Source organism: Plectropomus leopardus, chromosome 15, assembly GCF_026936395.1.
Source record: "Plectropomus leopardus strain MGB_pleo_1.0 chromosome 15, ASM2693639v1, whole genome shotgun sequence".
Taxonomy (NCBI): Eukaryota; Metazoa; Chordata; class Actinopteri; order Perciformes; family Serranidae; genus Plectropomus; species Plectropomus leopardus.
Window position 1 is genome coordinate 26211575 of NC_142190.1, and position 24459 is coordinate 26236033.

At 39.5% G+C, this 24459-nt stretch overlaps 3 protein-coding genes across 3 annotated transcripts; 2 read left to right on the plus strand and 1 right to left on the minus strand.

Moving 5' to 3' along the window:
- Positions 1-530: 530 nt before the first annotated feature.
- rb1 (retinoblastoma 1) lies at positions 531-24041 on the minus strand. Its single transcript, XM_042498862.2, has 28 exons — positions 23791-24041; positions 23548-23670; positions 22776-22896; positions 21766-21869; positions 21356-21490; positions 21230-21268; positions 21031-21080; positions 20673-20783; positions 17995-18140; positions 17799-17876; positions 16466-16575; positions 16297-16374; positions 15254-15341; positions 15042-15158; positions 14873-14929; positions 14546-14577; positions 14338-14414; positions 13947-14170; positions 5230-5345; positions 4679-4833; positions 4161-4306; positions 3909-4013; positions 3374-3487; positions 3096-3244; positions 2213-2243; positions 1970-2112; positions 1768-1814; positions 531-1656 (listed from the first exon to the last, which is right to left on the minus strand). The coding sequence occupies exons 2-28, from the start codon at positions 23652-23654 to the stop codon at positions 1592-1594; spliced, it is 2745 nt and encodes a 914-aa protein (XP_042354796.2). The 5' UTR covers positions 23655-23670; positions 23791-24041; the 3' UTR covers positions 531-1591.
- Positions 7031-9214, plus strand: LOC121952290 (lysophosphatidic acid receptor 6-like). The gene has a single exon (XM_042498863.2). The coding sequence runs from the start codon at positions 7550-7552 to the stop codon at positions 8633-8635; it is 1086 nt and encodes a 361-aa protein (XP_042354797.1). The 5' UTR covers positions 7031-7549; the 3' UTR covers positions 8636-9214.
- Positions 9338-13932, plus strand: LOC121952291 (lysophosphatidic acid receptor 6). The gene has a single exon (XM_042498864.2). It carries the CDS (start codon positions 12447-12449, stop codon positions 13425-13427), a length of 981 nt encoding a protein of 326 aa, XP_042354798.2. The 5' UTR covers positions 9338-12446; the 3' UTR covers positions 13428-13932.
- Positions 24042-24459: the final 418 nt, after the last annotated feature.

The following is a 24459-nucleotide window of genomic DNA, read 5'->3' on the forward strand; positions in this document are numbered from 1 at the left end:
TCATGCAACATTACTCTTGTTATTATACTTTGTTTGTACATGTACATGTGTGCATGTATTTGTTTGTAGAGGTTTGTATGTGCTGTGCAGTATTATTTTAAGACAAAATATACAGTTGAAAAAGAATTTGAAGAATTTAAAGAATTTAACAATCATCTTACCCTCGAGATGCTTTTTAGGACACAGGACCCTGGACGATAACTTCCCATCGAGAGATGAGAAACAGGGCAGGTGATTCTTGAGAAAGAGGAACTCAACTTTGTCATGTTTCTGATTCATAAACAACACTCATAGTATTTTTCTCTAAAGGGGGGGTCACCATAAAGCAACTCTCCATAAAGTGTGTTAAACACAAACCAAAAACAAAGCCAAGTATGAGAAGACATTTATAAAACTAGAACAAAACACAACAGTCCTCTCTAAAAAGCAAAAATAACAGCGTAACTTGACATCATGATGCTCTGCAGTCTATCAGCTGGTGAGACGATAAATGTGGTGGCATCTGTACAAAGTAATGCAGAAACAAAATCTTATTTTCAAAAGAAATATTTACTACATTTTCAAGGAACTACTTCAATAAAGTACAATATAAACACATTTTAATTTAAAAACTCTGGCAATTGACATTTCTAGCAATATTTTACCTTGGTATACTTTTCTGGAGTGAAGTCCACATATTAATGCTCTATGTGGTGTGTATTCATGCTAACAATTTTACCCACAAGATTTCTCAGAAATCTCCCTATTCCACAAATTAAGATTAACCAATTTATGTATAAAATGTAACATGAAAAAAAATCCTCCAGTTGAAACAAATAAGAAGGTGTTTGCATTCAATGTAGGATGTATATTTTTACCAACCAAATATAAAACAAAAGTTGCTCTAAAACTATACACAAAGAGAAAAACCTGTCGACCAAATCTTATGAAACTTCATGAATTTCGTTTGAGTGCAAATTATATACTATATAATTTTCCTTACTGTTTAATTTTGTTTCTTTTCCAAGCCGTTCCAGACAAGTTTACAAGTCAAACATCACTTTAAAAGTAAAACAGTTGCATGTAAAGACATATTGATTTCCCTCTCAAGATGACAACTAATCCTTTTTGAGGAGATTGATCATGATTTAACACCTGAAATGTTGCATCATGATTGAAACATATGAAATGTCAAAATCTGAAAAGACTGTCAAAAAGAGAAAAGGACAACATTTGAAGGTCCTGATGGTGGTAAGACGCAACCAATTATTTACCAGAAAACCAGAAAATGCTCGAGTGAAAACAATGATTTCTTTAACACCCACAAATTAATACCACTCTTAAAAACAAACACACTAAATCTCCAACAAGTCCAAATTCAAATGAAATTCAATGTTGATCATTATTTTGTTAAAACACTCAGTGAAAGCATCAACAAAAAAAGAGGAGAAAGTCCTCTATATTCACATATTACTCCTCAAAGACAAAGTTAAATACAAACTAAAATCCAATACTAAATGTACAGAGACACTAGTGTCTCGCTTTGTTTGTGAACAAACAAGTAGTGTTCACTTTGTGATAAACAGTGCAGGTCAGTCAGTAGGTTGTAGAGTTACTCCTTCCTTGATTCTGCGTCCTCCTTCATCTTCTGCTCCTGCATGCGACTCCGAGTGGAGCCTGCATCAAACAAATCATCAATATGTCAGAGGAACATATTAAAAATCCCAAAGCATTAAAAGTAAGAATAATAAAGAAGAATTTGGAAAATATGAAGCAGTTTTGACTTACTCATCTCTGCAAGCTTCTGTATGAGTGTAGAATCTCCTCCAGATTTGCTGTGAATTTAAATATATTTAGTTGAAATATGTGGGTGTATAGCATGAGAAATTCTATGTTTTAAATGAACGCTGTGAAGGCTCCTGACTTTGATGTGCAGTTATTATTCTGGCTGCAAGTGCACTATAGCGAATATGACACCATTTGGACCAACCTGCCATCAGCCTCGTCTTGCCCGTCCACATCGAAGCGTAACCTCTTCAGAGGCTTTGGAGTGGAGCCGAGATCCAGAGTCCTCTTAAAGGAGTGATTGCTGCTGTTGACCATCTGATTGATCTTCTGGAACCTATTGGACAGCTGCAGATGAAAACAGAAACAACAGACAGAGTGAGGAAAATCACTGTTACTGCAGATTCTCCTTTAATTCACAACTAAGCAAACAAAAAGAGGCTCTTACCCCAAAAGATTCACCGATTGACACCAGCATTCTGTAAAGGCAAAAAAACTCAAATGAGAAAAATCGTGTGCAATTTTGCTTTTCTAAAAACAATGTGAGGGATCGTGCTACTTTATACGTGCGCTTGAAAAACCTTTTTTCTTTTTTCAACGATCAGTTAATAGGAGCCCTTATTTTCCACTCGCACACAGTTCTTGGAGCTCCTTGACAAGAGCCCCACAACACAGGCAATTCTGCGCTGGCTCGACACTCGCACATTGATGCTCAAGCGCTATGTGTGAACTATTTAAAGACGCAATCCAAGAGGCTCGCAGACACTCAACAAATATCTATCAGTCTAAATATCTGGACCTGTCGGGGACTTTGTCGGTGAGCTATATCCAACAAGAGCACAAGACACGGGTACAGGACTGAGACAAGTGGCACTATACGCTTCTCAAGGTATTGGTGTGTATGTGTGTCTGAGATGAAAGAGAGTGACAGAGAGAGGGGAGGAGAAAATAGAAGGTGGACTATTGCACATGATATTTGTGTACAAAAAGTTATTAGGCTAATGACTTACATGAAACCTTGCTGTTCACTTTTTGTTTTTATTTTTAACTAACATCCACCCAGCCCGAGTTGTGATTCGACCTGTGCATCACATGACATACTCACTGGAGATTCCTCCTGGGGAAACACCTTGTGGTGTGTGAACCCCTTGGCCGGTCAGTCACAGAGTGTGAAAACCACAACAAGCTCAAGACTCACGATTACATGACAGCAAGTCGTGTGGTGTGAACAGCAGTGATTTGATGACTTTGAGAGTTGTGTAGCATGAAGTTAGCTTAAGCTGTCCAAAAGAGATGTGCCATCTGATCTACCATGAACCTGCAGCACTCACCTGGAGCGAGGAGTCATGATCCCTGGAGACATGCGTGGGCTTTTCATAGGGGAGATGTACACATTGTTGCTCCCAGGCACACGCAGAGGTGAATTGGGGAACTTGTAGGGGCTGCGTGGGATTTGTGGGATTGGAGAGAGGGTAGGTGGCTACATTAAAAAAAAAACAAAAAAAAAAACAACCCAGCAACAATTAGAGGTTATATTTACTGTGCAAATTGATCTGATTGTGCATGTAATTACATCAAAATGTAGTTCCTAAGGTGGGAGGTGTCTTACCCTGGTAGATGCATACTGCAGGATGTTGGTTTTAAGCTTCTGCATGAACACTTGGTTGTAGAAAACAATGATGGAGTCATAGTGGCCCTCAGTGATCAACACATGCTTAAATGTCTGCAATGTACAGTGTGACACAAAGAAATGCAATGTTTAAAATTATTCAGCAAGAACAGAGATTAAAACAAGAAAAAACAGTCTGAATGCCGATAGATTATCGAAATTAAAAGGCAGATTTTACAAAACCTGGGGCCCATTGATAAACAATGTGAATAACCTACCTGGCCTGGAACTTTGAATTCCTGTAGGTGCTAAATGCACTATGGTGCACGTCTTGTTGTTTTCTGTTTTGTTTTGTGATTTGTTTGTTTGTTTTTCTCTTTATTTCCTCCATCCATGTCTCTTTACTTTTCTGTTCATGTATGAACTTTCGGTTGATATCTTTTGTTAATATTTGTCTGATAAACTGAAAAAAATCTCTATAAATAAAGTGTTGAAAAATATCTATTTTTAAAAAATTAAAATTAAAAGGCGTCACCTCCTGGCTGGTGTTGGGCATGTTCTTGTATGCTGTGACGATGGTCTTGAAGCGCAGATCGACACTCTTCACTTTACATATGGCATACATGGCTGACATCATCAACTACAAGGACAATGAGAAGCAATTTAAGATAAAAAAAAAACAACAGATGCAAGCGAATGAATGAGTAAAGAAAAATAAGACAAAGAGCAAAACAATAACAGTGAAAAAGCAAATTAAAAGCAGAGAGACAGAAAGCAGTCGTGCTACCTGGTCGAGGTGCCGGTCTCTCATCAGCTCGTGCTCGTGCTGCAGAGTGTGCTGGAACAGGGTCCAAATGATGGGCTCCAGCTCAGGGTGGGAAGACAGCAGGTAGGAGCAGAGGATCTTCAGCCTTGTGTAGGCCAGGCGGTACACTACAGAGAGAGGACACAACAGACACAGTTGGACATGGAGGAAAAAACGAGGGATTTGTGTCCTCAACAGAAAAAAACAATAAATATTAGTGGTCATTGTTACTTTATGGTTATACAAATGTAGTGACTTGTGTTAATAATTAAGTCATTTAAACTAAACTAAACTTAAATTGGGAATCCATCACTGCTGAGCAAAGGTTAAAGATTACTGATTTTTTTTTTTTTGTAACATAACCTATCATGAGTAGAATTTGAGAGAATCTGTTATTATAGATACCCAGATAAATCTAATGTTTTATATGTCTTGTGGGAAATATAAATAAACTAAAAAGTGTCTGGGAAAAATATGTAGAAGCGGGTACAAAATTTTACATTTTTTATAGAAGAGGCTGAGAGAGTTGGACTTTGGGAGTCGTGGAGTCGGGCCGGCAGGCTGGGTGGGAGGCTGAGAGGAAGCTTGAGAGCTGGGTGTGGCCGGGGACTCAGGAGGCAAGACACGAAGGCCAGGACGCATTGGGGACAGGTACCTGTTAGGACAGTGGAGAATCCAATTGGGCCCCATCAGTAACAACATCGACGTTAAAATAAAATTCGAAAAATTAATTAATTTCCATTAAATGCACACCACAAATCACAAATAATAGCTGAGTTTAGAATAATGTGGATGAACAGGTTCAAAGTCACAGAAAGTAAGGCCCAGAGTGTGCATAGGTCATGGAATTTCACGGGTATCTTTTTTATCTTTTTTTTTTTTTTTTAACATGACTCCCGACTCTGACGTCATCGCAAGTGACAAGCTATTTCCTTTATGACTCACAGTGGTTTCACAACAGCTTTAGGGGTCTTTGGGTTTAAAAAGAAGGTCTCCTAGCTGCTGCATACCAGCCAGTGACACACAAACAGGTTGCGGATGTGTAACTCACAGGTCAGCTGCGGTGTGGTTGTGCTGCAGCGGTTGGCTGAAGCTGGCTGGAGTCTCGACCTGCTCTGCTGCTCCGCCCTCATGCTCCTGTTTCAGCAGCTCAAACAGCGGGGAGCCCTGCAGAGACACAAACACAGATATTTACATTTAACTTGACACCAACTAGGGCTAAACAATTAACAAAAAATATTGCAATCAGACCAATTGCAATATCCAGATCCCAGGAGCTTCAATTTGGGTAAAATGTGTCTCAACATACTATTATAAATGAAGCACTGTGTTGCTACAGACATGCCTTGGACAACAAATCATATACAAGTACTAAGGGAACCTGCTTTTGTTACAGACCCCAGCGAAAATCCCATCATCATTACTTTTATGTTTTTTCTGCGACAGTTAAATGCAAAAATTACCATACCTACAAAAATCATGACTCATATTTTAATAGTGGCTTCTATTTTATTTTGCATATCATGCAGCTCTGACATCAAATGCATCTACATCCCGTTGAGAATGACGCACCGTTTACTGGAATTAAGTTCAAGAAAATAAACCTAAACCAAAAGGGGAAAACCTTCAGAAAGCTAATATGAGGGAAGTTTTTCCACCTCTGCTGTGGCTCAAAGATTCAACTTTTACTGATGCTAATTCCATTTTTACCAGCATCATTTAGCCAACCAACGCCTCAAAGCTTTGCAAAAATAAAACACCAAAACAGAAGCTATTCTTCTCAGTTTGAAGTCATGAAGTCTTTCACGGCTCCGTACTACACTTTATCTGCTAAATAATCACAACAATGTCACTGGAGTTTCTGCTGTCTGTATATTGTAATCTCTGCAGTCTTACTGACAAAGAAACCACAGCAGAAACAAGAATTACAGAACTTACTGTAGTTTTGTGTTGAACTGCATTATAACATTTGGAGGAATTTGTTGTTCAAAAGAAAAAACAAATACAAATTAATTTATTTATCAATTGCCACTAGTTTGTATTATTTCAACAACTCAATAAAGAGCCAGTCTGTTTTTCCCCAAAATGCAGCACTGATCAAGTATCAGCGCAACAAGAAAAAAATTTCTAATCAAACTTTAGGCATCTAATCTCCTTTGAAAAACCCCACCTGTCTAATTATAACTATGACCTTATTTATAGATCCTTTCTTCATTTTATGTTGACCAAAGGACACTCCGTATAGTATCCTATCTGATTTTAGTGACAATCACTGTATAATAATACTCTCTCAATACCAGCACAGCAAAAACCACACCCATACACACACACACACACACACACACACACACACACACACACAGAGTTATCCTTTGCACTTGTCAAACAGCATTGAACTCATTCTCATACAGAGCAACTGTGCAGACAAGAATATCAGCAAAAACACACTGAGACAGAAAATGAGTGATGAGATCATACAGGGAAGTGGGTGTGGTTTACTACTCAGCAGTTTACACATTGCATGCAGGTGCTGACATGCTCTTAGTACATTCTTCATGTCACACACATCCCACACCCGGCTGATGCCACAGACACATTTCAAAAGTACACACGAGACTGCTTTAACAGCGCTCATTCATCAGCTGCAGAAAAAGTTCTGTTCATTGTCAAGATATGGGAGGTTGATCTAAACACACCTACAGCCCTACTTTAAGTTTGTAATGTAAAAGAAAATTGTGGATCACACCAATTTCTGATAAGAGTGTCATTATTCACATTTTCTATAGCAGCGATGGGAGGACTTTGGCCCCGGAGGACGCTCCTCCCTCCTTGTTTCGACAGCCCAGTGAGTTCTTTGTGTCAGAGCGTGACTGGCAGCCTGCTACATACAAGCTTTCTGATATACAACCAGGCAGGAGATAAAACCGCTGTTGCATATGAATAACAATCACCACGCCCCCCCAGGGCTGCTGCAGGAACAGACAGGAAACGAGAAGGGAAGAGCCACTCGACTGCTCACGGAGTTGAGAAGAAGCACATGACTCTTCTCTCAAAAGGATAAACATTTCAACTTTGAGAGACAACTGCAAGAGACTGAAAACTTCACTTAAACGAGGATTGTTGGATACGCAGGACAACTTTCACGTACAGAAAAAAGGACTTTGGATGCTAACACAGGTATTTTGTGGAGTTGCTGTGCAGTTTTTCATAACAAAACCACACAAACTGAGAGGACTTTAGTATTTCACGACTGTTTTTCCTTCCTAAATGAAAGAGAAACTGGCCGTGTGTGCTGCACATGGTTATATTAACAAGCTGGATTTGGATTTTCATGACCGACTGTGAGGAGACTCTTTTTATCTGGTTTAAAAATGTACAACAGCACAGCACAAACTCTGAGCTTCACTCAAAGTAACATGAGTTGCAACAAGAGTGATGACTTCAAGTATCCTATGTATAGCGCAGTTTTCAGCCTGGTGTTTGTCGTTGGACTGATATTCAACTCGGTGGCTGTGTACATTTTTGCCTGTACGCTGAAGCTGCGGAACGAGACCACGACGTACATGATAAACCTTGTCGTTTCAGACTCTCTCTTTGTCCTCAGCCTGCCTTTTCGGATTGTTTACTTCATAAAACGTCACTGGATGTTTGGTGATGTCCTCTGCAAGATCTCCGTGGCCCTGTTCTACACCAACATGTACGGCAGCATCCTCTTCCTCACCTGCATCAGTGTGGACCGCTTTCTGGCCATTGTGCACCCGTTACGGTCACAGACAATTCGTACTAAAAGGAATGCCAAACTGGCCTGCTGCATGGTGTGGGTGATGGTTCTCTCCGGAAGTATACCCACTGGGATTTTTTTGGAAACCTCTTCGGAAAGAAATGCAGAGAAACATTTCTGCTTTGAAAACTACTCCAAAAAACAGTGGAAGGCTGAGCTGTCCAAGGTGGTGGTGTTCATTGAGACGGTGGGCTTCATCATCCCACTGTTGGTCAACGTCTTCTGCTCCATCAAGGTGCTACAGACGCTGAGGAATCCCCAAACCATCAGCCGCGGAGGGAACCTCAACAAGGCAAAAATCTTGAGGATGATCATTGTGCATCTGCTCATCTTTTGCTTCTGTTTTATCCCCTACAATGTTAATCTCATCTTCTACGCGCTGGTCCGAACCAAAGCCCTAAAGGGATGTTACACAGAGCATGTGGTCAGAACCATCTACCCCATTGCTCTGTGCATAGCGGTGACCAACTGCTGCTTTGATCCAGTCATTTACTACTTTACTTCAGAAACCATTCAGAGCTCCATCAAACGCAAATCTGCGCGATGGCAAAACGGCACCAAGCTATTCGACAGACTGCAGATGGACAGCACACACAGCAGTCCAGTGACAACACCCAAAAGCCTGACACTGCGGGCTCTGAGATCTAAAATATTTGACGACGAGTCTACAGTCTAATGACAACTCTTTCATGGGACATGATTATTGATTCAGTAATTGCTGGTGAAATCTGATTCGAATCAGAGGATTTAGGTGGAACCAGAGTGACCTTAAAGACCATAACATCGTAAACACAACAGTCACTAATGAGTTACTCTCTCACCTACTGGACTCCACACAGACTTTAGACTGGGAGTGGAACAAATCGAGGAGGAAACATTTGAAGTGTGTTGCAGCATAAAGACGCTTTATCAGACTGCTGATTCAAAACACACAAGTTAAAGCTCTTCATTCTTATGAGTTTGTAATGTGTATTAGTGGCAATGACAGATGTACAAGCCATGCTCATGTGCACAGTGCAGCTTTTTGCACACAAGACTTTGTAATTGTAGTCTAATTCCTCAGAGCAGCTTCTCCTTTGGGAAAATTCTGCTTTGGCAATGCTGAACCAGTATTACAACTCTTTTTTAATGTACTGTACTGTGCAATTTTCAAGTAATTGTGGCCTCACTCCACCTTTTAAGCACTTTGTAGAGCAAAACGTTCTATAACAGCTTTGAACCCCTTACACGAAAATAAAAGAGTTGTGAGTTAAAAGGGTTGTTGAGTTTGAAATTCACTACCTATTTAAAAGAGAGGGGTATTGTGAAATACTTCACATTAGCCAGGAATTAGTTTTTCATATGAAGCTCTCTTTGGGTGCCACCAAATAATTTGTCTAGACAGATTAGTCATGCAGGTACCAACAACACAGCTACAGGCACAGTTGACCGGTGCCATTAATGACTCAATATGTTTTAAAAAAGAGATTACAGGTGTGGTCTATATTTGACAGGTGCACTGCACTAACACTGCAGACGGCCTTCTGAATGGTCGTTTCTGCAGAAAATGTTGTGAACTAAAAACTTCAAAGTTTGATGAAAATCATTTCAAAAGACCTAAGCAAAACTGACTCCATGTCTCTTTCCAAATAGGTAGGAGACACCTTACAGTACAGATGGAAAATGGTGCAGCATGAATATTTGTTCATTCTTGTAAAAATTTGAGTGCTGCAAGACTGAGCACCACTGCATTCCTGTTGAGAGGCTTAGCCTGAGGGGTCTGCGCTGACACTCCTCTCAACCGCAGCCCTACATTGTGAAACCTGAGCAGACGAGCGACAACATGCCTCTTGAGGGAGAAGTACGTTTACAAAATAGAGCACTGTGGTGGTTGCTGCAATCCTGAGACAGATTCTGTGAAAAATCCGCAGTGTTAACCTAAAACTGGCATCCTTGAGACAAGTAAAACAACTGGCCGTTTCTTCAGTTCTTATTTTGCCACGTTGGGCTCCTTTTACTTTCTCACAAACAGACTTACAATTAATATGCAGCTGGACTTTTTCCCCCCAACACAAATCAAACATTTATACTGAATTAATGGTGTCAGCAGAAAATGACATTTGGCCTTAAAGCTAAAGTAATATTTACGATTTTATCAATTACACTTATGATGATATTAATACAGTTTAGTTTCTCCAAAGAGGGTTAATTAATCAAACAGTAAAAAACATTTTGCATTTCCATTTATAACAATAATCATAAAATGAAGGTTTATTTTTAAGAGCACAGGATAATAAATCTTGATCAGTTATTTCTCTTTCAAGACGTGGTTAATCATATGTCCTTACATGTATTTATCCAATTAAAATTTATATTACTAGGGCCTAGTGGTTTACAGCCAACTATGTGTCCTATCTGCCAAATATTTTCTTAATTAATATTATTTAAACAGAGAACTAACTAGGGCCACCCTGCTTTAATTACTTCCATATTTGATAGAGGAACTCTAATGTGATTTTCAGGTGCTAAGACTAACATACACATTCATTACTGTCAAAAGACTTGTCCTGAAGGTTTGAAGTTTACTTCTGACTAATTTAGTCAAAATATTTCCCTCCTTGTTTCTGATAGTCATGGACTGGGATCTACGCTGACTTGCTGCTCCTTTACAGCGCTGGTCCCAAGTCTGAGACACGTGAAAGCCTGCTGTATGGTGACAGCACCTTCTTTCAGTGAATTATTGCTATTTCTTTATCTAACGGCCTGACATATACAGTTAATGATTTACTCCAATCACTCGTGTAGCTTTTTAAAAAGCAGCCATAAACATGACTTCCACCATGACAGTAATGAAACAATCTGTGTTTTTTTTTGACTGTGAGATTGATAACAGACTCCAGGTCACAAAGAAACCTAGTTGGCTCAAATCAGATAAAGAGTCTATCATCAGGTCAACCCGGTTATCAGTAGTTTTAAAGATCATTCATTATTTTGATGAAATGAGCTAGAAATTAGGTAGCAAGAACAAACCACGAGCGGTGTTTGCAGGAGAGGAGAGAGGAAGAGAGCGAGAGAGGGGGAGAGACCCTGACCTGTGGTTGAGTGTGGGTGTAAACTGCTTCAGTCAGTAGCAGGTGCACAGTTACAGCATCCTGACAAGTTATCCTGCTGCTGAACACCAGCGGTCACTGCATCCATGAGATCCTCAACCGGTGAGTGATGACGTTTTCCGTTTCAATATTCTTCTTAGTTGAATTAATTGCACTTCAGTTCTACACGCGCAGCATATAGACAAGTTAAGTTAAATGAAGATTAAAATGAACTATATCAAATTATCAATGTTTGGTGGAAATTTGAAATTTCGTAGATTTCCTGATGAAGAGAAAGAATCATCTTTTTTGTATTCAAAATTTGAGGGTTTCTTGGGCTTCTTAAATTCTAGAAGATCACATCAAGATCAACTCAGCAGTTTAGATACTCATCAGACACTTAGTATTGGTGATAACGGACTCAGTTTTTATCACATCACCAAAGCAGACAACAAAAGAAACTCAGGATTATGTGACTTGCAAAAAATGGTCAGACTTTGAGAAAAAAATGTTTTTAAATGCCTTATCATGTCATATAAAATAATTAAAACAATAATGAAAAGAAATACTTTAATTTAACTGAAAATAATAATGTAGTAATGATAAGTGTTCTTGTATTCAAATTAACCTCACATTTCTTTAATTTAATATTCAAGGGCAGAGTATAATATAATGTTAAGATAATACCAGGAGCTCTCTTGTAAGTCCTCGGTCAGTGGTATTGTTTCAGTTCAAATCAATGTGTTTGACTCCCTAAATACCAAAAAAAAACAACAAAAAGGACAAAAAAAGTCGAATTATCTAAATGACGGAGGAAAAAATGACCAAAATCATGACATATGCTAAACTCACTCAGAAGCGCATCGATAAAGACGTCTGACAGTCAGACCCTCGATGATAATGACTGAATGACGCTAAACTGAACACCTTCTTACACACCACAAACTGCAGCCTCTAAATGACCAAGCTCAATCACCACTTCTGACAATCTTATCAAAAGTTAAACTTCCAGGCTTCAATAAATGTAAATTTACTGCAGGACAACAGTATTATATTGTGAGGTGGTTCTTTTTTTTCCCACTCTGCGTGTAATGAAACCAAATGTTTGCTTGTTTTACGAGCAGGAAGATGCCGTTAAAACTTCATTGACTGACTGTTGTCTTGCATATTAAATATGAATTCAGCTGTGTTAGTGGTGGCAGTGTGTTCATCTCACCCTGTCACTTCAGCAAATTTACAATCCATAAAACACCAGACATTCCACTTTATTATTTACTTGTCAACAGGTTGAACTCCAGTAGAAGCAACTGAACATGTTCCTTCCTCCCATCTGATGTTTGCTTCAACCAACTGAATTTCTTCTGGATATGAGAGCGACACTGTGATTTAAACTGCTGGAGCAGCTAATCATTTTGGGACATGGAGCTTTGGAATATGACTGATGTGCCAGGCAAGCCATTCTCACCTCTGTCTAACTGCACTGTGGACACCAGCTACCGCTTCACCTTCTATCAGGTGTCCTACGGGGTCATCTTCCTGCTGGGGTTGACCACCAACAGCCTGGCTCTGCGCAGACTGTGTTTATCTCCCTGCACCATGAACAGCACCGTAATTTACATGGCCAGCCTGTCAGTGGCTGATTTGTTTTTTCTAATCTCTCTTCCCCTGAGAATCTACTACTACCACCAAAAGGCCAGAACCTTGTCCTCCAAAACTGGAGACCCATCGGGTTGGACTCCTGGGATGCCGTTCTGCCACCTCGCATTCACCCTCAAATACATCAGCCTGTACGGAGGCATCTTCTTCCTCGTCTGCATTGCTGTAGACCGTTATTTTGCTGTAGTGCACCCGCTGGCGTCCACACTCCGCAGGCTGCGTGCTGCACAGCTGGTGAGTGGGGGGATCTGGTGCCTGGTGCTGGGGCTCAGTGTGAGTCTGCCTCTGCTGCGCTCTGCAGTATCTCACCAACAACAGCCCTGTCTGCTGGACCCATCCTCGCAACGCCACCGTGCCATCATCCTGGTATCTCTGGGCTTAGTCACGGGCTTATTTCTGCTGCCCACTCTGTTACTTCTCTGCAGCTACTGCAGAGTGCTGAGAGTGCTTCGCCAGCCGAGACACCGCTCCCGCAGCCGTCAGCACACTCTAAAGGTTATTTACTGGGTGCTAGGCGTCTTCCTGCTGTGTTTCGTCCCCTATCACATCAACCTTCTGGGATACACCCTCACACATGTGGGGCTGCTGCCCCATTGTGGCCTGGCTAAGGTGACCAAGGCTGTGCACCCAGTGGTGCTATCGTTAGCAAGCTCCAACTGCTGCCTCAACCCACTCATCTACTATTTCTCCAGCAGCCTGGTGCACAAGGAGGCGCCCGGTGGTGGAGGGAGCGGCAGCCACTGACTGAGACTGTTTCACACCACAACTGATGGAGACCTTTTCTTATCATCTTAATCCACTACTTAACTGACAGATTCACTCAATACACCAGGACTGTGTCTATTCTTACTCAGTATCCTGTTACCCATAGTGTGTGCACTGCTTTGACAGTTTAACTGAAGAAAACTGCACGTAATAAATATGCAAACTTTATATCTTTGGCAGGACTTGCAATGTTGAACAGGTTTTGTGCGTGTGTGTGTGTTTATGTTCACCTCTGAGTTCAGTGCCATGCATGGAAGCAATTGTCAACTTAATTATTTTCTTCAGTACATACAATTCAAAAAGTTTTTTTTATGTTTATGTTGATCTTTTATCTAATTTATGTTATTCTTGAACAGTAGTAATTAATAATAGGGATCTCTTTTTTTGTCATGGGACAATAAACGCTATATGTTTATATTTACAGTGTCTGTGCGTCTTTTTTGCGTCATTAACATGCTCTGTGAGCATATTTTAGCAGTGATGAGAGATCGAACTGACCGTCCTCCATGCAATCCTCTCCATGATGAGGTTCTCGCAGGTCTCCAGGTGTTTGACGATATCTTTGCTCAGAGTGGGCTCGGCCTTGATGAAGCTCTCGATGACTTTGTAGAAGTCAAAGGCGGTGAGGCTGACCACATCCAGTATCCAGGGGAAGCACACGTCTGTTTCAACTGGGTCACCCCCACCTCCATGGTTGTATCCTCCAGTCTTGAAACTGCTCTCTTATCATTAGGAGCAAAAAAACATTTTTACATATCATTTTTACACAGATATTTACTTATCCCACATCTGCAGGAAGTGTTAACATTTACGTGTATGATAACCGCAAGACACAACACAGTTGTTTCAGAATTAGTACATGACTTCGTAGGAAAATTACGGCACACACCTCCATACGTTGCCATCACCACCTCCAAAGAGCAGGCAAGCAAGGATGTGTGAAATGTGACATCATTGAGGAGTTTACTGGAATTAAAATATGGTGTGGTTTAAAGGGAAGTAATTAACATCTCACTCAGAATTTTAAAAAAAAAGAGTAAGCATCACCACTGACTAGATTCATAACTGTGATACATTAGAAATTGAACAACACATACCTGAAATTTTGTACAGACAGCCGCTTCTCTTCCTACAGAATTGGGGGGGGGGGGGGAAACACAAATATGAATTGTTAAAGAAATGTTCACAATCATGTTACGTGAATTGTTTCTGCTCTCCACTCTGTTCTGTAAACAAAAGTTATAAAACACAGAAAGTGACAAAAAGTCTCTAAATATGTTCAATATTATTCATATTAGTAAATCGGGGGACTGCTACATCTGAACTAACCTGATCTCCTGAATAAATAAATAAATAAATAAATAAAAACGATACAAATACAAAAATCACTTAATAATGAAAAAAAAAAAAATTAAGTCAAGTACCGATTTCAGCATGGCCTCCATGACTTTGTAATACAGTCGGACACCAAGTTTAAATCTCTGGAAGACAAAAGAAATATATGATATATATATATATATCAAACATTAAAAATGTTGAGCATAGCAGTTATTGTCATTGTTGCTCACTGTCCTCTTCAATATTAGTTCATACCTGCCACCCGAGCACGACACAGCGTGGGCCGACTGCCTGCCCGAACCTTTGGCTGAATGTCTGTCCCAGTGTCTCCAAACGCTTCAGCACGTCCTGCGTCGGGTCCACTGTGCAATTCTGATCACAGTAAAGAGGAAAATACATCAGATTGAGGCAGTGAGATGCAGTTTCATGGGACACGTTAATTAGTGGCAAAACTGCTAGAGACCCACTTTAAAATATGTAGCCAGGTTAGTAGACGGCTGATCCCCACTGGAGGTGAGATCGCCCCTCAGCTGCTGAATGGAGGTCATGGCAGCTCTAATGAGACAAAATAAAAATCAGGAAAAACATGAGCAATTCACATGATGAAATATTCCCAATAATCTGCATACAGGGCAAAAATGTAACAACATTCTCATATATTTGGTTTCCCATTTGCACATTCGGTGAATATTAAGTTTGCTTTTACATTTATTTTATTTTTTTTAAAATCTTTACAGATATTATGGTATTATTTCATATTTTGTACAGAAAGCAATTATTAAAACACCTTGTTCATCTTTACTTTTTCACACCAACTGTGACAAGGTCACAAAGAAAAAAAAGCACTAAAGTATGTACTAAGTCAGTTTTTTAACTGTAATTTTGTACATCTTTTAATTTTTACTTTGAATTTTTTGATACTTTGATGGATTTTAAAAAAGGAGAAAAGATTAGATTATTAGATACATTATTACCATAAACACTGTTCTTTTTTTATTCCCTAATGCCGCGATAATTTACATCTTTCTGTGGACAGTGTTCATGTGTTTCAGGCGGGAGAAGATTCTTTGTAACATAGGTAAACATGTCACAGAATTGTTTACCGATTGGCTGCTGGTTTTCTCTGGCCACGATTCACCGCCTAAAGTTAAACTATCTCAATTTTTTTAGATTGGCAGCACTTCACCAGAGGATCAAACTGCCATAGATTTCCATAGCTACTGCATGGCAGCTCGCCGCAGGCCGCAGGCTGCAGGCCGCACTGCGCCATTGCTTGGTGTTATTTTGGTGTAATAACTATGAACATTCACTTGAGCAACCTCCAAATTCACCAGTTGACAGATGAGCAACTAATAGTGTATACAGGCTCTCAAGCAAGAAGGTTTGACACTGTAGATACGTTAAAAAGGCCCTGCTGAAAGGTAAATATGAGTACTCAGTCCTTCTCCTCCGTAATGATTGTTAACCATCACTAAAACAAGGACAGGTGAGTGAGTGAGTGACTGCTAACCTGACTGGAGTCTGGGGAGGGATGATTACGGTATCTTCATCTGGCAGGTTCTTCTTTGGCGTTCTCTCTACCTGCGATCTGATAACAAGAGATTATTAAACACTTTTCTGTAAATTCCTTTACCAGACCAACATCAAAACACTGAATAGTGAAGAAAAGAAGAAATTACATTTCGACTTTAGGCGCAAGAACAGTCTCGTGTCCGTCAAAAAACAGACGTCCATCAAAGTCTCTGCTCTTGAGGTAGTGCTCTTCATATTGTTGGTTGATGTCATTCGCCTGTGAGGAAAATCAAAGGTTGACGTTACTCACTGGGGTCAGGAAGCACCTTCCTCCATACCACTGTAAAAGCAAGGTTGTTACAAGATGTGCAGTGCATAACATTAGAGAGACGAAAGAGTGCTCTATTGCACTTTTTATATATTATCTAAATCCAAAACTATAAATGCTAAATTGTACTATTGTCTATCAAAGCCATGTACGTTGCCTTTTGCAGTTATAAATTATTTCTTCATTGTACATGAGCTGTATATGTTACCAACACTGTATTTAAGGAGCAAAAAAATCACCACAACCTTGTATAAAAACAATTTAGCTGTTTTGGCTGACTACTCCAATATTGCTGCTATGGTGAACTCCAACGAAGCATCAAAATTCCTGAGCTAAATGCATGATTTAAAATATTGATCTAAATACCAGATCTGCAGTTATAGAGATCAGACAATGATATAGAGTCAGACTAGAAATCCCTGTTGGTGGTACTTTAAACAGCCTGAGGCTTGTATAACTGTGTCACTACATGAATGCAAAAATCATTGGAGAAAACAAAAGTAGAAACAACAATAATTTGGCTTTAAACACAGTTTGCCGCATAGGTGTAAGTCTTGCCTTCATACTCCTCATCTCACTGTTCACATTAGCCAGCTAACTCTAAAAGACTTGTCTAAACATAATATAATTGCAAACGTGCCAGAGTCTGTCTGCCTCTATCTGATCAGATCTCAATCTCAAAAAGGTAAACATGTCTGAAATAATGAAAGGTTCCAACTTGTCCGCAGACTGAATCGCAGGCACATCTGTGTTGTTAAATAATCTGGAACGAAATCCCATTAAAAACGCAGGAGGTTTTTTTCCTGTTTACCCAGGCCCCTCATTGCTCAGATCAATAAGGTGAAAAGATTCTTTACATAAGACACTAAATAGCTGTCAGTTACTGGGGTGATGTAGCAGTAAAGTAAATATGTTTAGTATCTTCTTCAGAGGATTGAGTCGGTGTCAGCAAACAGTAGCATCCTGTCTCCTTTGTTTTCATACCTCCCTCTGCAATACACTCCCCTGCCTCACTACAAAGGATCCCCAGCCTGAGTACACATTTTCCTGACACCATGTATGTAAAACCAAACACGACAGCTGTCAGGCACTCAAACGTTCGACATAAAGAGATAACTCATGGAAACAGTAAGCGAAGAGACCAAAACGTAAAGCAGGTGCCTCCCCCCTACCTGAGGAAAATCGGGTGATCTCGAAAGATCCAGTGAGTCCAGGAAAGCCGTGAAACTGGTCTGGTATACATTCTTCACCTGCAAATACAATTAGCATAAAGGGATAAATGAGGCCAAATACACACAAAAAGGAGGGCAAAGAAATGTTTTTTTTAGTGTAATGACTGTAAGAGCTATAAGAAGACAGGGCTCAGACCTCTTCTGCATTGCATTCATTCTCTTTGCACAGAGTTTTGAGAAGCTGCAAATCCACCTCTGGCTCCGGAGGTCGGGTTTTGGCTTTGCTCTGGTTGCGGCGAGATGTTCGTGTCGGAGGGCTCTGAACTTTGCTGATAGCAGATTCTGAGAGAAAAACATTTAAAGGCTTAGAAGATCTCTGGAAGCCATAAACAATAAATCCTTTCATGAAAAAAATATCCAAATTTGACATTCTGTTTTTCATTCTCCATGGCTGCAAAACATGACTGACAGATATACAGCTATATACAGATACAATACTATGCTGTACTGTATTATACTACACTATAATGTACTATACTATAGCATGCTATAAACTTAATACTATACTGTGCCATACTATACTAGACTATACTTTACTATACCATAATATACTCTACTATACTATAGCATGATATAGTACACTATACTACCAGCATAATATAATATAATATAATATAATATAATATAATATAATATAATATAATATACTTTACTATATATATTAAAAAGCCACAATAGCTAAGACAGAGTGCTGTACATCAGGGAAAATAAAATCTAAAAACATAACACATAAAACAAGCTACAGCACAATAAAACAAGAACAATAAAATGAATAAAAACAGCAGTCATTAAAAACAATTAAAGCAAAATAAAATCAGTTTCATTCAATAAAAATCAATGCCTCACGCTGGGTTGAAGGCCAAGGAGTAAAAATGCGTTTTAAGACGGATTTTAAAAATGGACAGTGAAGGTGCCTGTCTAAGGTACAACGGTAAGCTGTTCCATAAATTAGGAGCCACAATAGAAAAGGCTCTGTCCCCTCTGAGCTTCTGCTGGATTTAGGGATTTCTAGGAGCAGCTGATCAGCTACCCTGAGATACTGGGCTGGAACATAGGGATGAAGCAGCTCAGAGAGGTAAGAAGGAGCAAGACCATTTAAAGATTTAAAAACAAATAAAAGAATTTTAAAATGTACTCTAAAATGCACGGGCAGCCAGTGGAGCGAAGCCAGAATAGGTGTGATGTGATCTCTCTTTCTTGTACCAGTTAAAAAACGTGCAGCAGCATTTTGAACCAGCTGCAGACGAGATATAGAGGACTGGCTGACTCCAACATAAAGTGCATTACAGTAATCCATGTGGGACGTAATAGAGGCTTGGATTACTGTTTCAAAGTGCTGTCTAAGAAGGACTGATTTTACCTTTGCCAGCCTGCTTAAATGGAAAAAGCTGGACTTCACTACAGAACGTATTTAAAATCACTGTCCATCATAAAACCAAGGTTCCTAACTGTGGGCTTCACATAAGGTGGTAAGGGGCTCAAGTTAACAAGGGGGAGGGGGGTGGACTCAGGACCAGGTTTCCTAATCGAGCGTTGCACTATTGCATTTTTAAAATTTGCAGGAACCACACCGGATGACAGACTGCTATTAATAAAAGAGAGAAATGACTGTCTTATACTAGGAAAAACCTCTCTAAAAAATCTAGGAGGGACAGCATCGCAGAGAGAACCTGGGGGCTTAATATGGCCATCCCCATCCTCTGAAAACAACAGAGTCACAGGCTCAAACTGGATAAAAAACAGCAAAACAAGGAACAATGGCAGAAGGATCAGAGGCAGGAGCTGAGATGAGAGCCCTGGTGGTGGCCACCTTATCAGTACTATACTATACTATACTGTACTATACTATACTATACTATACTATACTATACTATACTATACTATAGCATGCTATACTGTATTGTCCTGTGCTGTGCTGTGCTGTGCTGTGCTATTGAGCGAATCCAGCTCCCCGGATGTGTGAGGATGCTGGTGTGAATTTCGCTGCATCACAATCCGAGGAAGAAAAAATATTTTTTCGTCTAAATCCTGATCTGTTGCTCAGGTATTGTTCAGTTTGTCTGTTTGTTTGTGTTATGTTATTCAACTGTGTAAGCGTCCAAGGGAATTGTGAAAGTCGCTATATAAATCTAAGATATTATAATTATCATTATACTATACTATACTGTACTGTACTGTACTGTACTGTACTATAATACACTATACCGTGCTATACCATGGTATACTATGCTGTATTGTACACTTTTAGGTAAACAACTTGAAATCACATTAGGTATACAGCAACAGAAATTCTTTGACTTTTCAGACTCTAAAAGGTAACACCACCCAAAATAAAAATTCTAATATGTTATATCCATTTGAAGTTGACTCAACTTTTTTGAACACGAGCTACTTTCTCTCAAAGCCAGAAACAAGAGAAGGAAGACTCAAACTTGTGATATCAAAAAATATCGTTTGGAGCTGCTCCATAAACGACGAATGCAATCGTGGTTTTGTGGCTCCACAAAATCTGATTTGTGAATCTGATTTTGTGGATCCTAATTCTATTTTCTTATAGTGTTCTCATATAACATTCCAGCAGCCCCAGACTTTAAAGCCTATGATATCACAGATTTGACTTTTTGCACTCGAGTTTTTGTGTTTGGCAGAGTTGTTCACGTTCACTTATATTGCTGGACTGTCTTGGACAAAAGAAATAACGTGTAAATTTAGCAAATGGGTGTAGTTCCCCATTAAGAGCTGGTTGCACAATAAGAAGTCTGAAAAGTGTGTGAGATAAAGGCAGAAGTTGAAGTGAAGGACACTGAAGCTTACTGTAAAGAGGCTGCAGGAGGTCAGGAGGGCAGCGCTTAATGAACAGCTCCAGCGTGCAAAGCAGAAGTTGGAATGATATGACCAGGTCATCTTCCATCTGCAAGGCCCTTCCTGCAAACAGCGGACACACAAAACACGAGAAGCATCATCACAATACTACCGCCGCCGACTAAAAACAACAGAACTGTTACTGGACTGTAACTGAGGAGAAACATTTTCCAACTAATCTGAGCTCTACAGCTGAGCGCAAGAGAGGAAGGAAAGACGCTGGAGCAACATGAAAACTGTTCCATAAAGTGTGTTAACAGCTTGGTCCTACTTGTTTTTGTCGTTGTTAATGTGTTAAGAGTTAACCTACCTTTGGCCAAAAGAAACATGGTCCAGCAGCTCCGCATGGTCTCCCTCTCCCTTGGAAAAGAGACACTGAACCATTACTCATAAACATGCACCGCATCTTTTAAAACAAGAACTCAATTTTCAAACAAGACCATAAAGGTACGAAAAAAAGAGCGTCACAAGTAAATTTTACTCATGTGGTAAAGAAGTCTCCAACTTACTGGTCATCAGAAACCAAAGCAAAGATTTTCTTGCATGTTCTGAAACACAACAGAAGTTATCAGCTACTATTTTGCCCTAAACAGTCCCATATGAATCACCTGTATCGCACTGATATGTTCACTCACTTCTCAAACCGCTGGTAGAGAGCCAGCGTTACGTCGTACTTTTTCTCCAGGCGTGTCAGAGCTGAATTCACCTTGGTGCTTATAGTATCCAAGTTCACATCCAACTTCCTCACCAGAGCCACAAACTGCTTCACACTACAAAAACAAAAGATTTGAGTGAGAGCTCAATAAAAATTGCATAACACTGAGCATAGAAGTAAGGATACAATTGTAAAACCAAACGTAAAGTATTCAGAAATTTTTTCAAACTACAAAAAAAATCCTCATTATTGCATCTCGGGTTGGTCCTAGCTTGTATTTGGACCAGTGTGCATAAAGCAACCATGTGTTATCCTTTCACAGAATGTCTATTGAAATGACTGATATTACATGCAGTAATGTTATGAGTAACATGCATCATGAAGACTTACTTCAGACTGACTGCCTTCAGAACCTGAGTTAAGGTGAAACAGGAGACATCCATGTCTGTTGCTGACACAAACAGACAAGCCCCCCACACCTTTTTCTGACTGTCCTGAAATGAAATGAGAAAAAAAAAACATGGTTTATAATTTCTATATAATAACATGCAATATTATTTTATTGACTAATGTGCTAGTGAGGAATGTTAATATGAGCACCCGGTGTAAAAAAAAAAAAAAAAAAAAAAAAATATGACCAGCTTTGTTATAGACTGTCTCAATTTCCTTTAACAGTGTCAGAGTGAAAATTAAAATAACATTTGAAATGAGTGTTAAAGACAAACTTGGACCAATCACAACAGGCCAAGAAAGAGGCTCACACATGCACAATGTGCCACATCACCAGATTAGTATAAACTGGCATACTGGCCAAAACTAATTATCACCAAATTTTAAACTCAGTCTCAATGATTCATAAGACTTTTGACAGTGTTTATGAAACATCTCTCTGCTACTTTTTTGCAGTGTATCCTCATCTGTTTTCCTTTCACCGGTGATGAAAAGGTAACTATTTCAAAGAAATGTATTTGGATGTCTTTTTTTATTAACTTGCATTTTTTGAGTAAAATCAGTGACTATATTTGCACACAAGTCAATGTTTGATGCCATATTCAGTTACTGTTTGAAAGGCAAAAACAACATTGTAGTCTGCAGTTTTTGTGTTATGCCACAAATACTGCGGATGATGCACTGACCTTTGATTTGAACATTATTTCCCTTTTAAAGCAAAACTGAGAAGCTTTTCCTAAAGCATCACATGTGTGGAGAGGGTTTGGTGTAGAAGACATGTTCATTTTATTTTTTACAGTCAGGATGCCACAATGAGCTCACTCCAAAAGGGGATTTTTTAAATTGAATTATTGGGTAGTTTTCACCCAGAGTTACACAATTTCCACCCATGCCTTAAACTTTGCTTTGACAGGACAGTCAACACAACCACAACATAAGTATATACATACGGAAATTTCATCCATGGACTCTTGAACAGTTTTCCACAGCGTCCAGGCACGGTCACACACCAGGTCTGTCACACGCAGGCTCTTACACAGGGTCACAAACTCAGCATCCTTGTCTCTGTGTCTAGAGGATGGAGGCCATACATCAAAATCATGGCGAACACAAACACAGTTTCAGGACAGATGACAACAATTGGTATTGGCCCTGAAAAACAATATCAGTCGACCTCTAATATATATAAAGTATCTATGTATAACAAAACAACACAGTGAATTCTCTAGACAATAGGACATTAGTAAAATGTTGTAGAGTGCATAGGCATAAATACGGAATATTTACAGTGATAATCATAAATGCTAAAAACTATGAATGGACTTTAAAAACAGATGGTGTGATGCTGTGATTGTGAGGCACTGTGGAAGTTGTTGTTACATGGATATTGACACTTACACGCTGTCAGACTCAGAGGTGTATATTTTAACAGTGTTATAACTCATTTTACATTTGTGACTAAAAAGCTATAGTTCGTGTCAAGCGTTGAGAAACCTTTAAACTCACTGCTATTAGCGCTAAATACAGGCCGGACTTAGTTTTAAGCTGCTAGCTAGTAAGATATCAGTTAAGCTAACTAGCTAGCAAAACACCGACAAAAAAACAGCGTAACATTAGACTACAGTGTTAAAAAAACTTCTTTTAGTAACTAACTAAAAACCTGACTACCGAAATTAGTTGCTGGTGTTAAAACCTGGACGAGACAAAAATAACGTGTCTTACTTTTTAACGGATAACTCGGGACTCTCCTTCTTGTCTGCAGAGACACTTTCAGCACTCTTCAGCTCCTTGTTCTGTGTCGTCCCAGAGTTTCGCTTTTTAGGTGGCATCTTTGTATCCACTTACCTAGCAGGTTAATATGAAAATAAAATACAGTATTGCGTCTGCAGGCGACAAATAAGGTTGACAAAATTTAAAGCCCACTCCACGAGTACCGTGGCAACAATACAACACAACCGAACTGACTTCCTGAAACCGTAGTGAAGGGGGTGTTCGTTTTGTTTCACCGAAGTGCGCGTCGGAGTGCCGGTGCTGGCGGTGTCTCGGGGTTTAGACGCCCCCCAGAGTTAACCTACACTCTGCCTATATATTAACCCTCTCACTGGGGTTTGGTGATCGTATATCTCTGTTTAAACCCCACTATGTAAACACTTAACTTAAAATAACCGGGTTATAGTTTTATGTTTATCCTAAACTCTCTGTGACATTATGACCGGCACGGAGTGCGTTCACCAGGATCACGTGACACAACACAAACGAACTAACCCAAACCTATAAGACGAAAACGCGGGAAAATAACTACGCAACATCCGCTCATTTGCATTTATCCCGCCATCCAGAAGAGTCACAAAGGACTTCGCCTTTCTGTTACTCATACTGTAGATATGGAGTTGACGGCTCGTCATTTCAGTTAAACTAATGCAAACTATGTATTTCGTGCATGTTAAATTTGTGGCCGCATTTCACTTCGTTTACCTTGAGTATGTTTGTTTTTAACCTTTTTACATGTTGTTACGCGCTGATGTCGCTGATGTTACTCCTCAAAGAAACATATATTTCAGCACTATAACATAAGCATATAATCATCATGGTATCTTTCATATAATGCAGACCGCTAATATGAGTTTCAGTAAG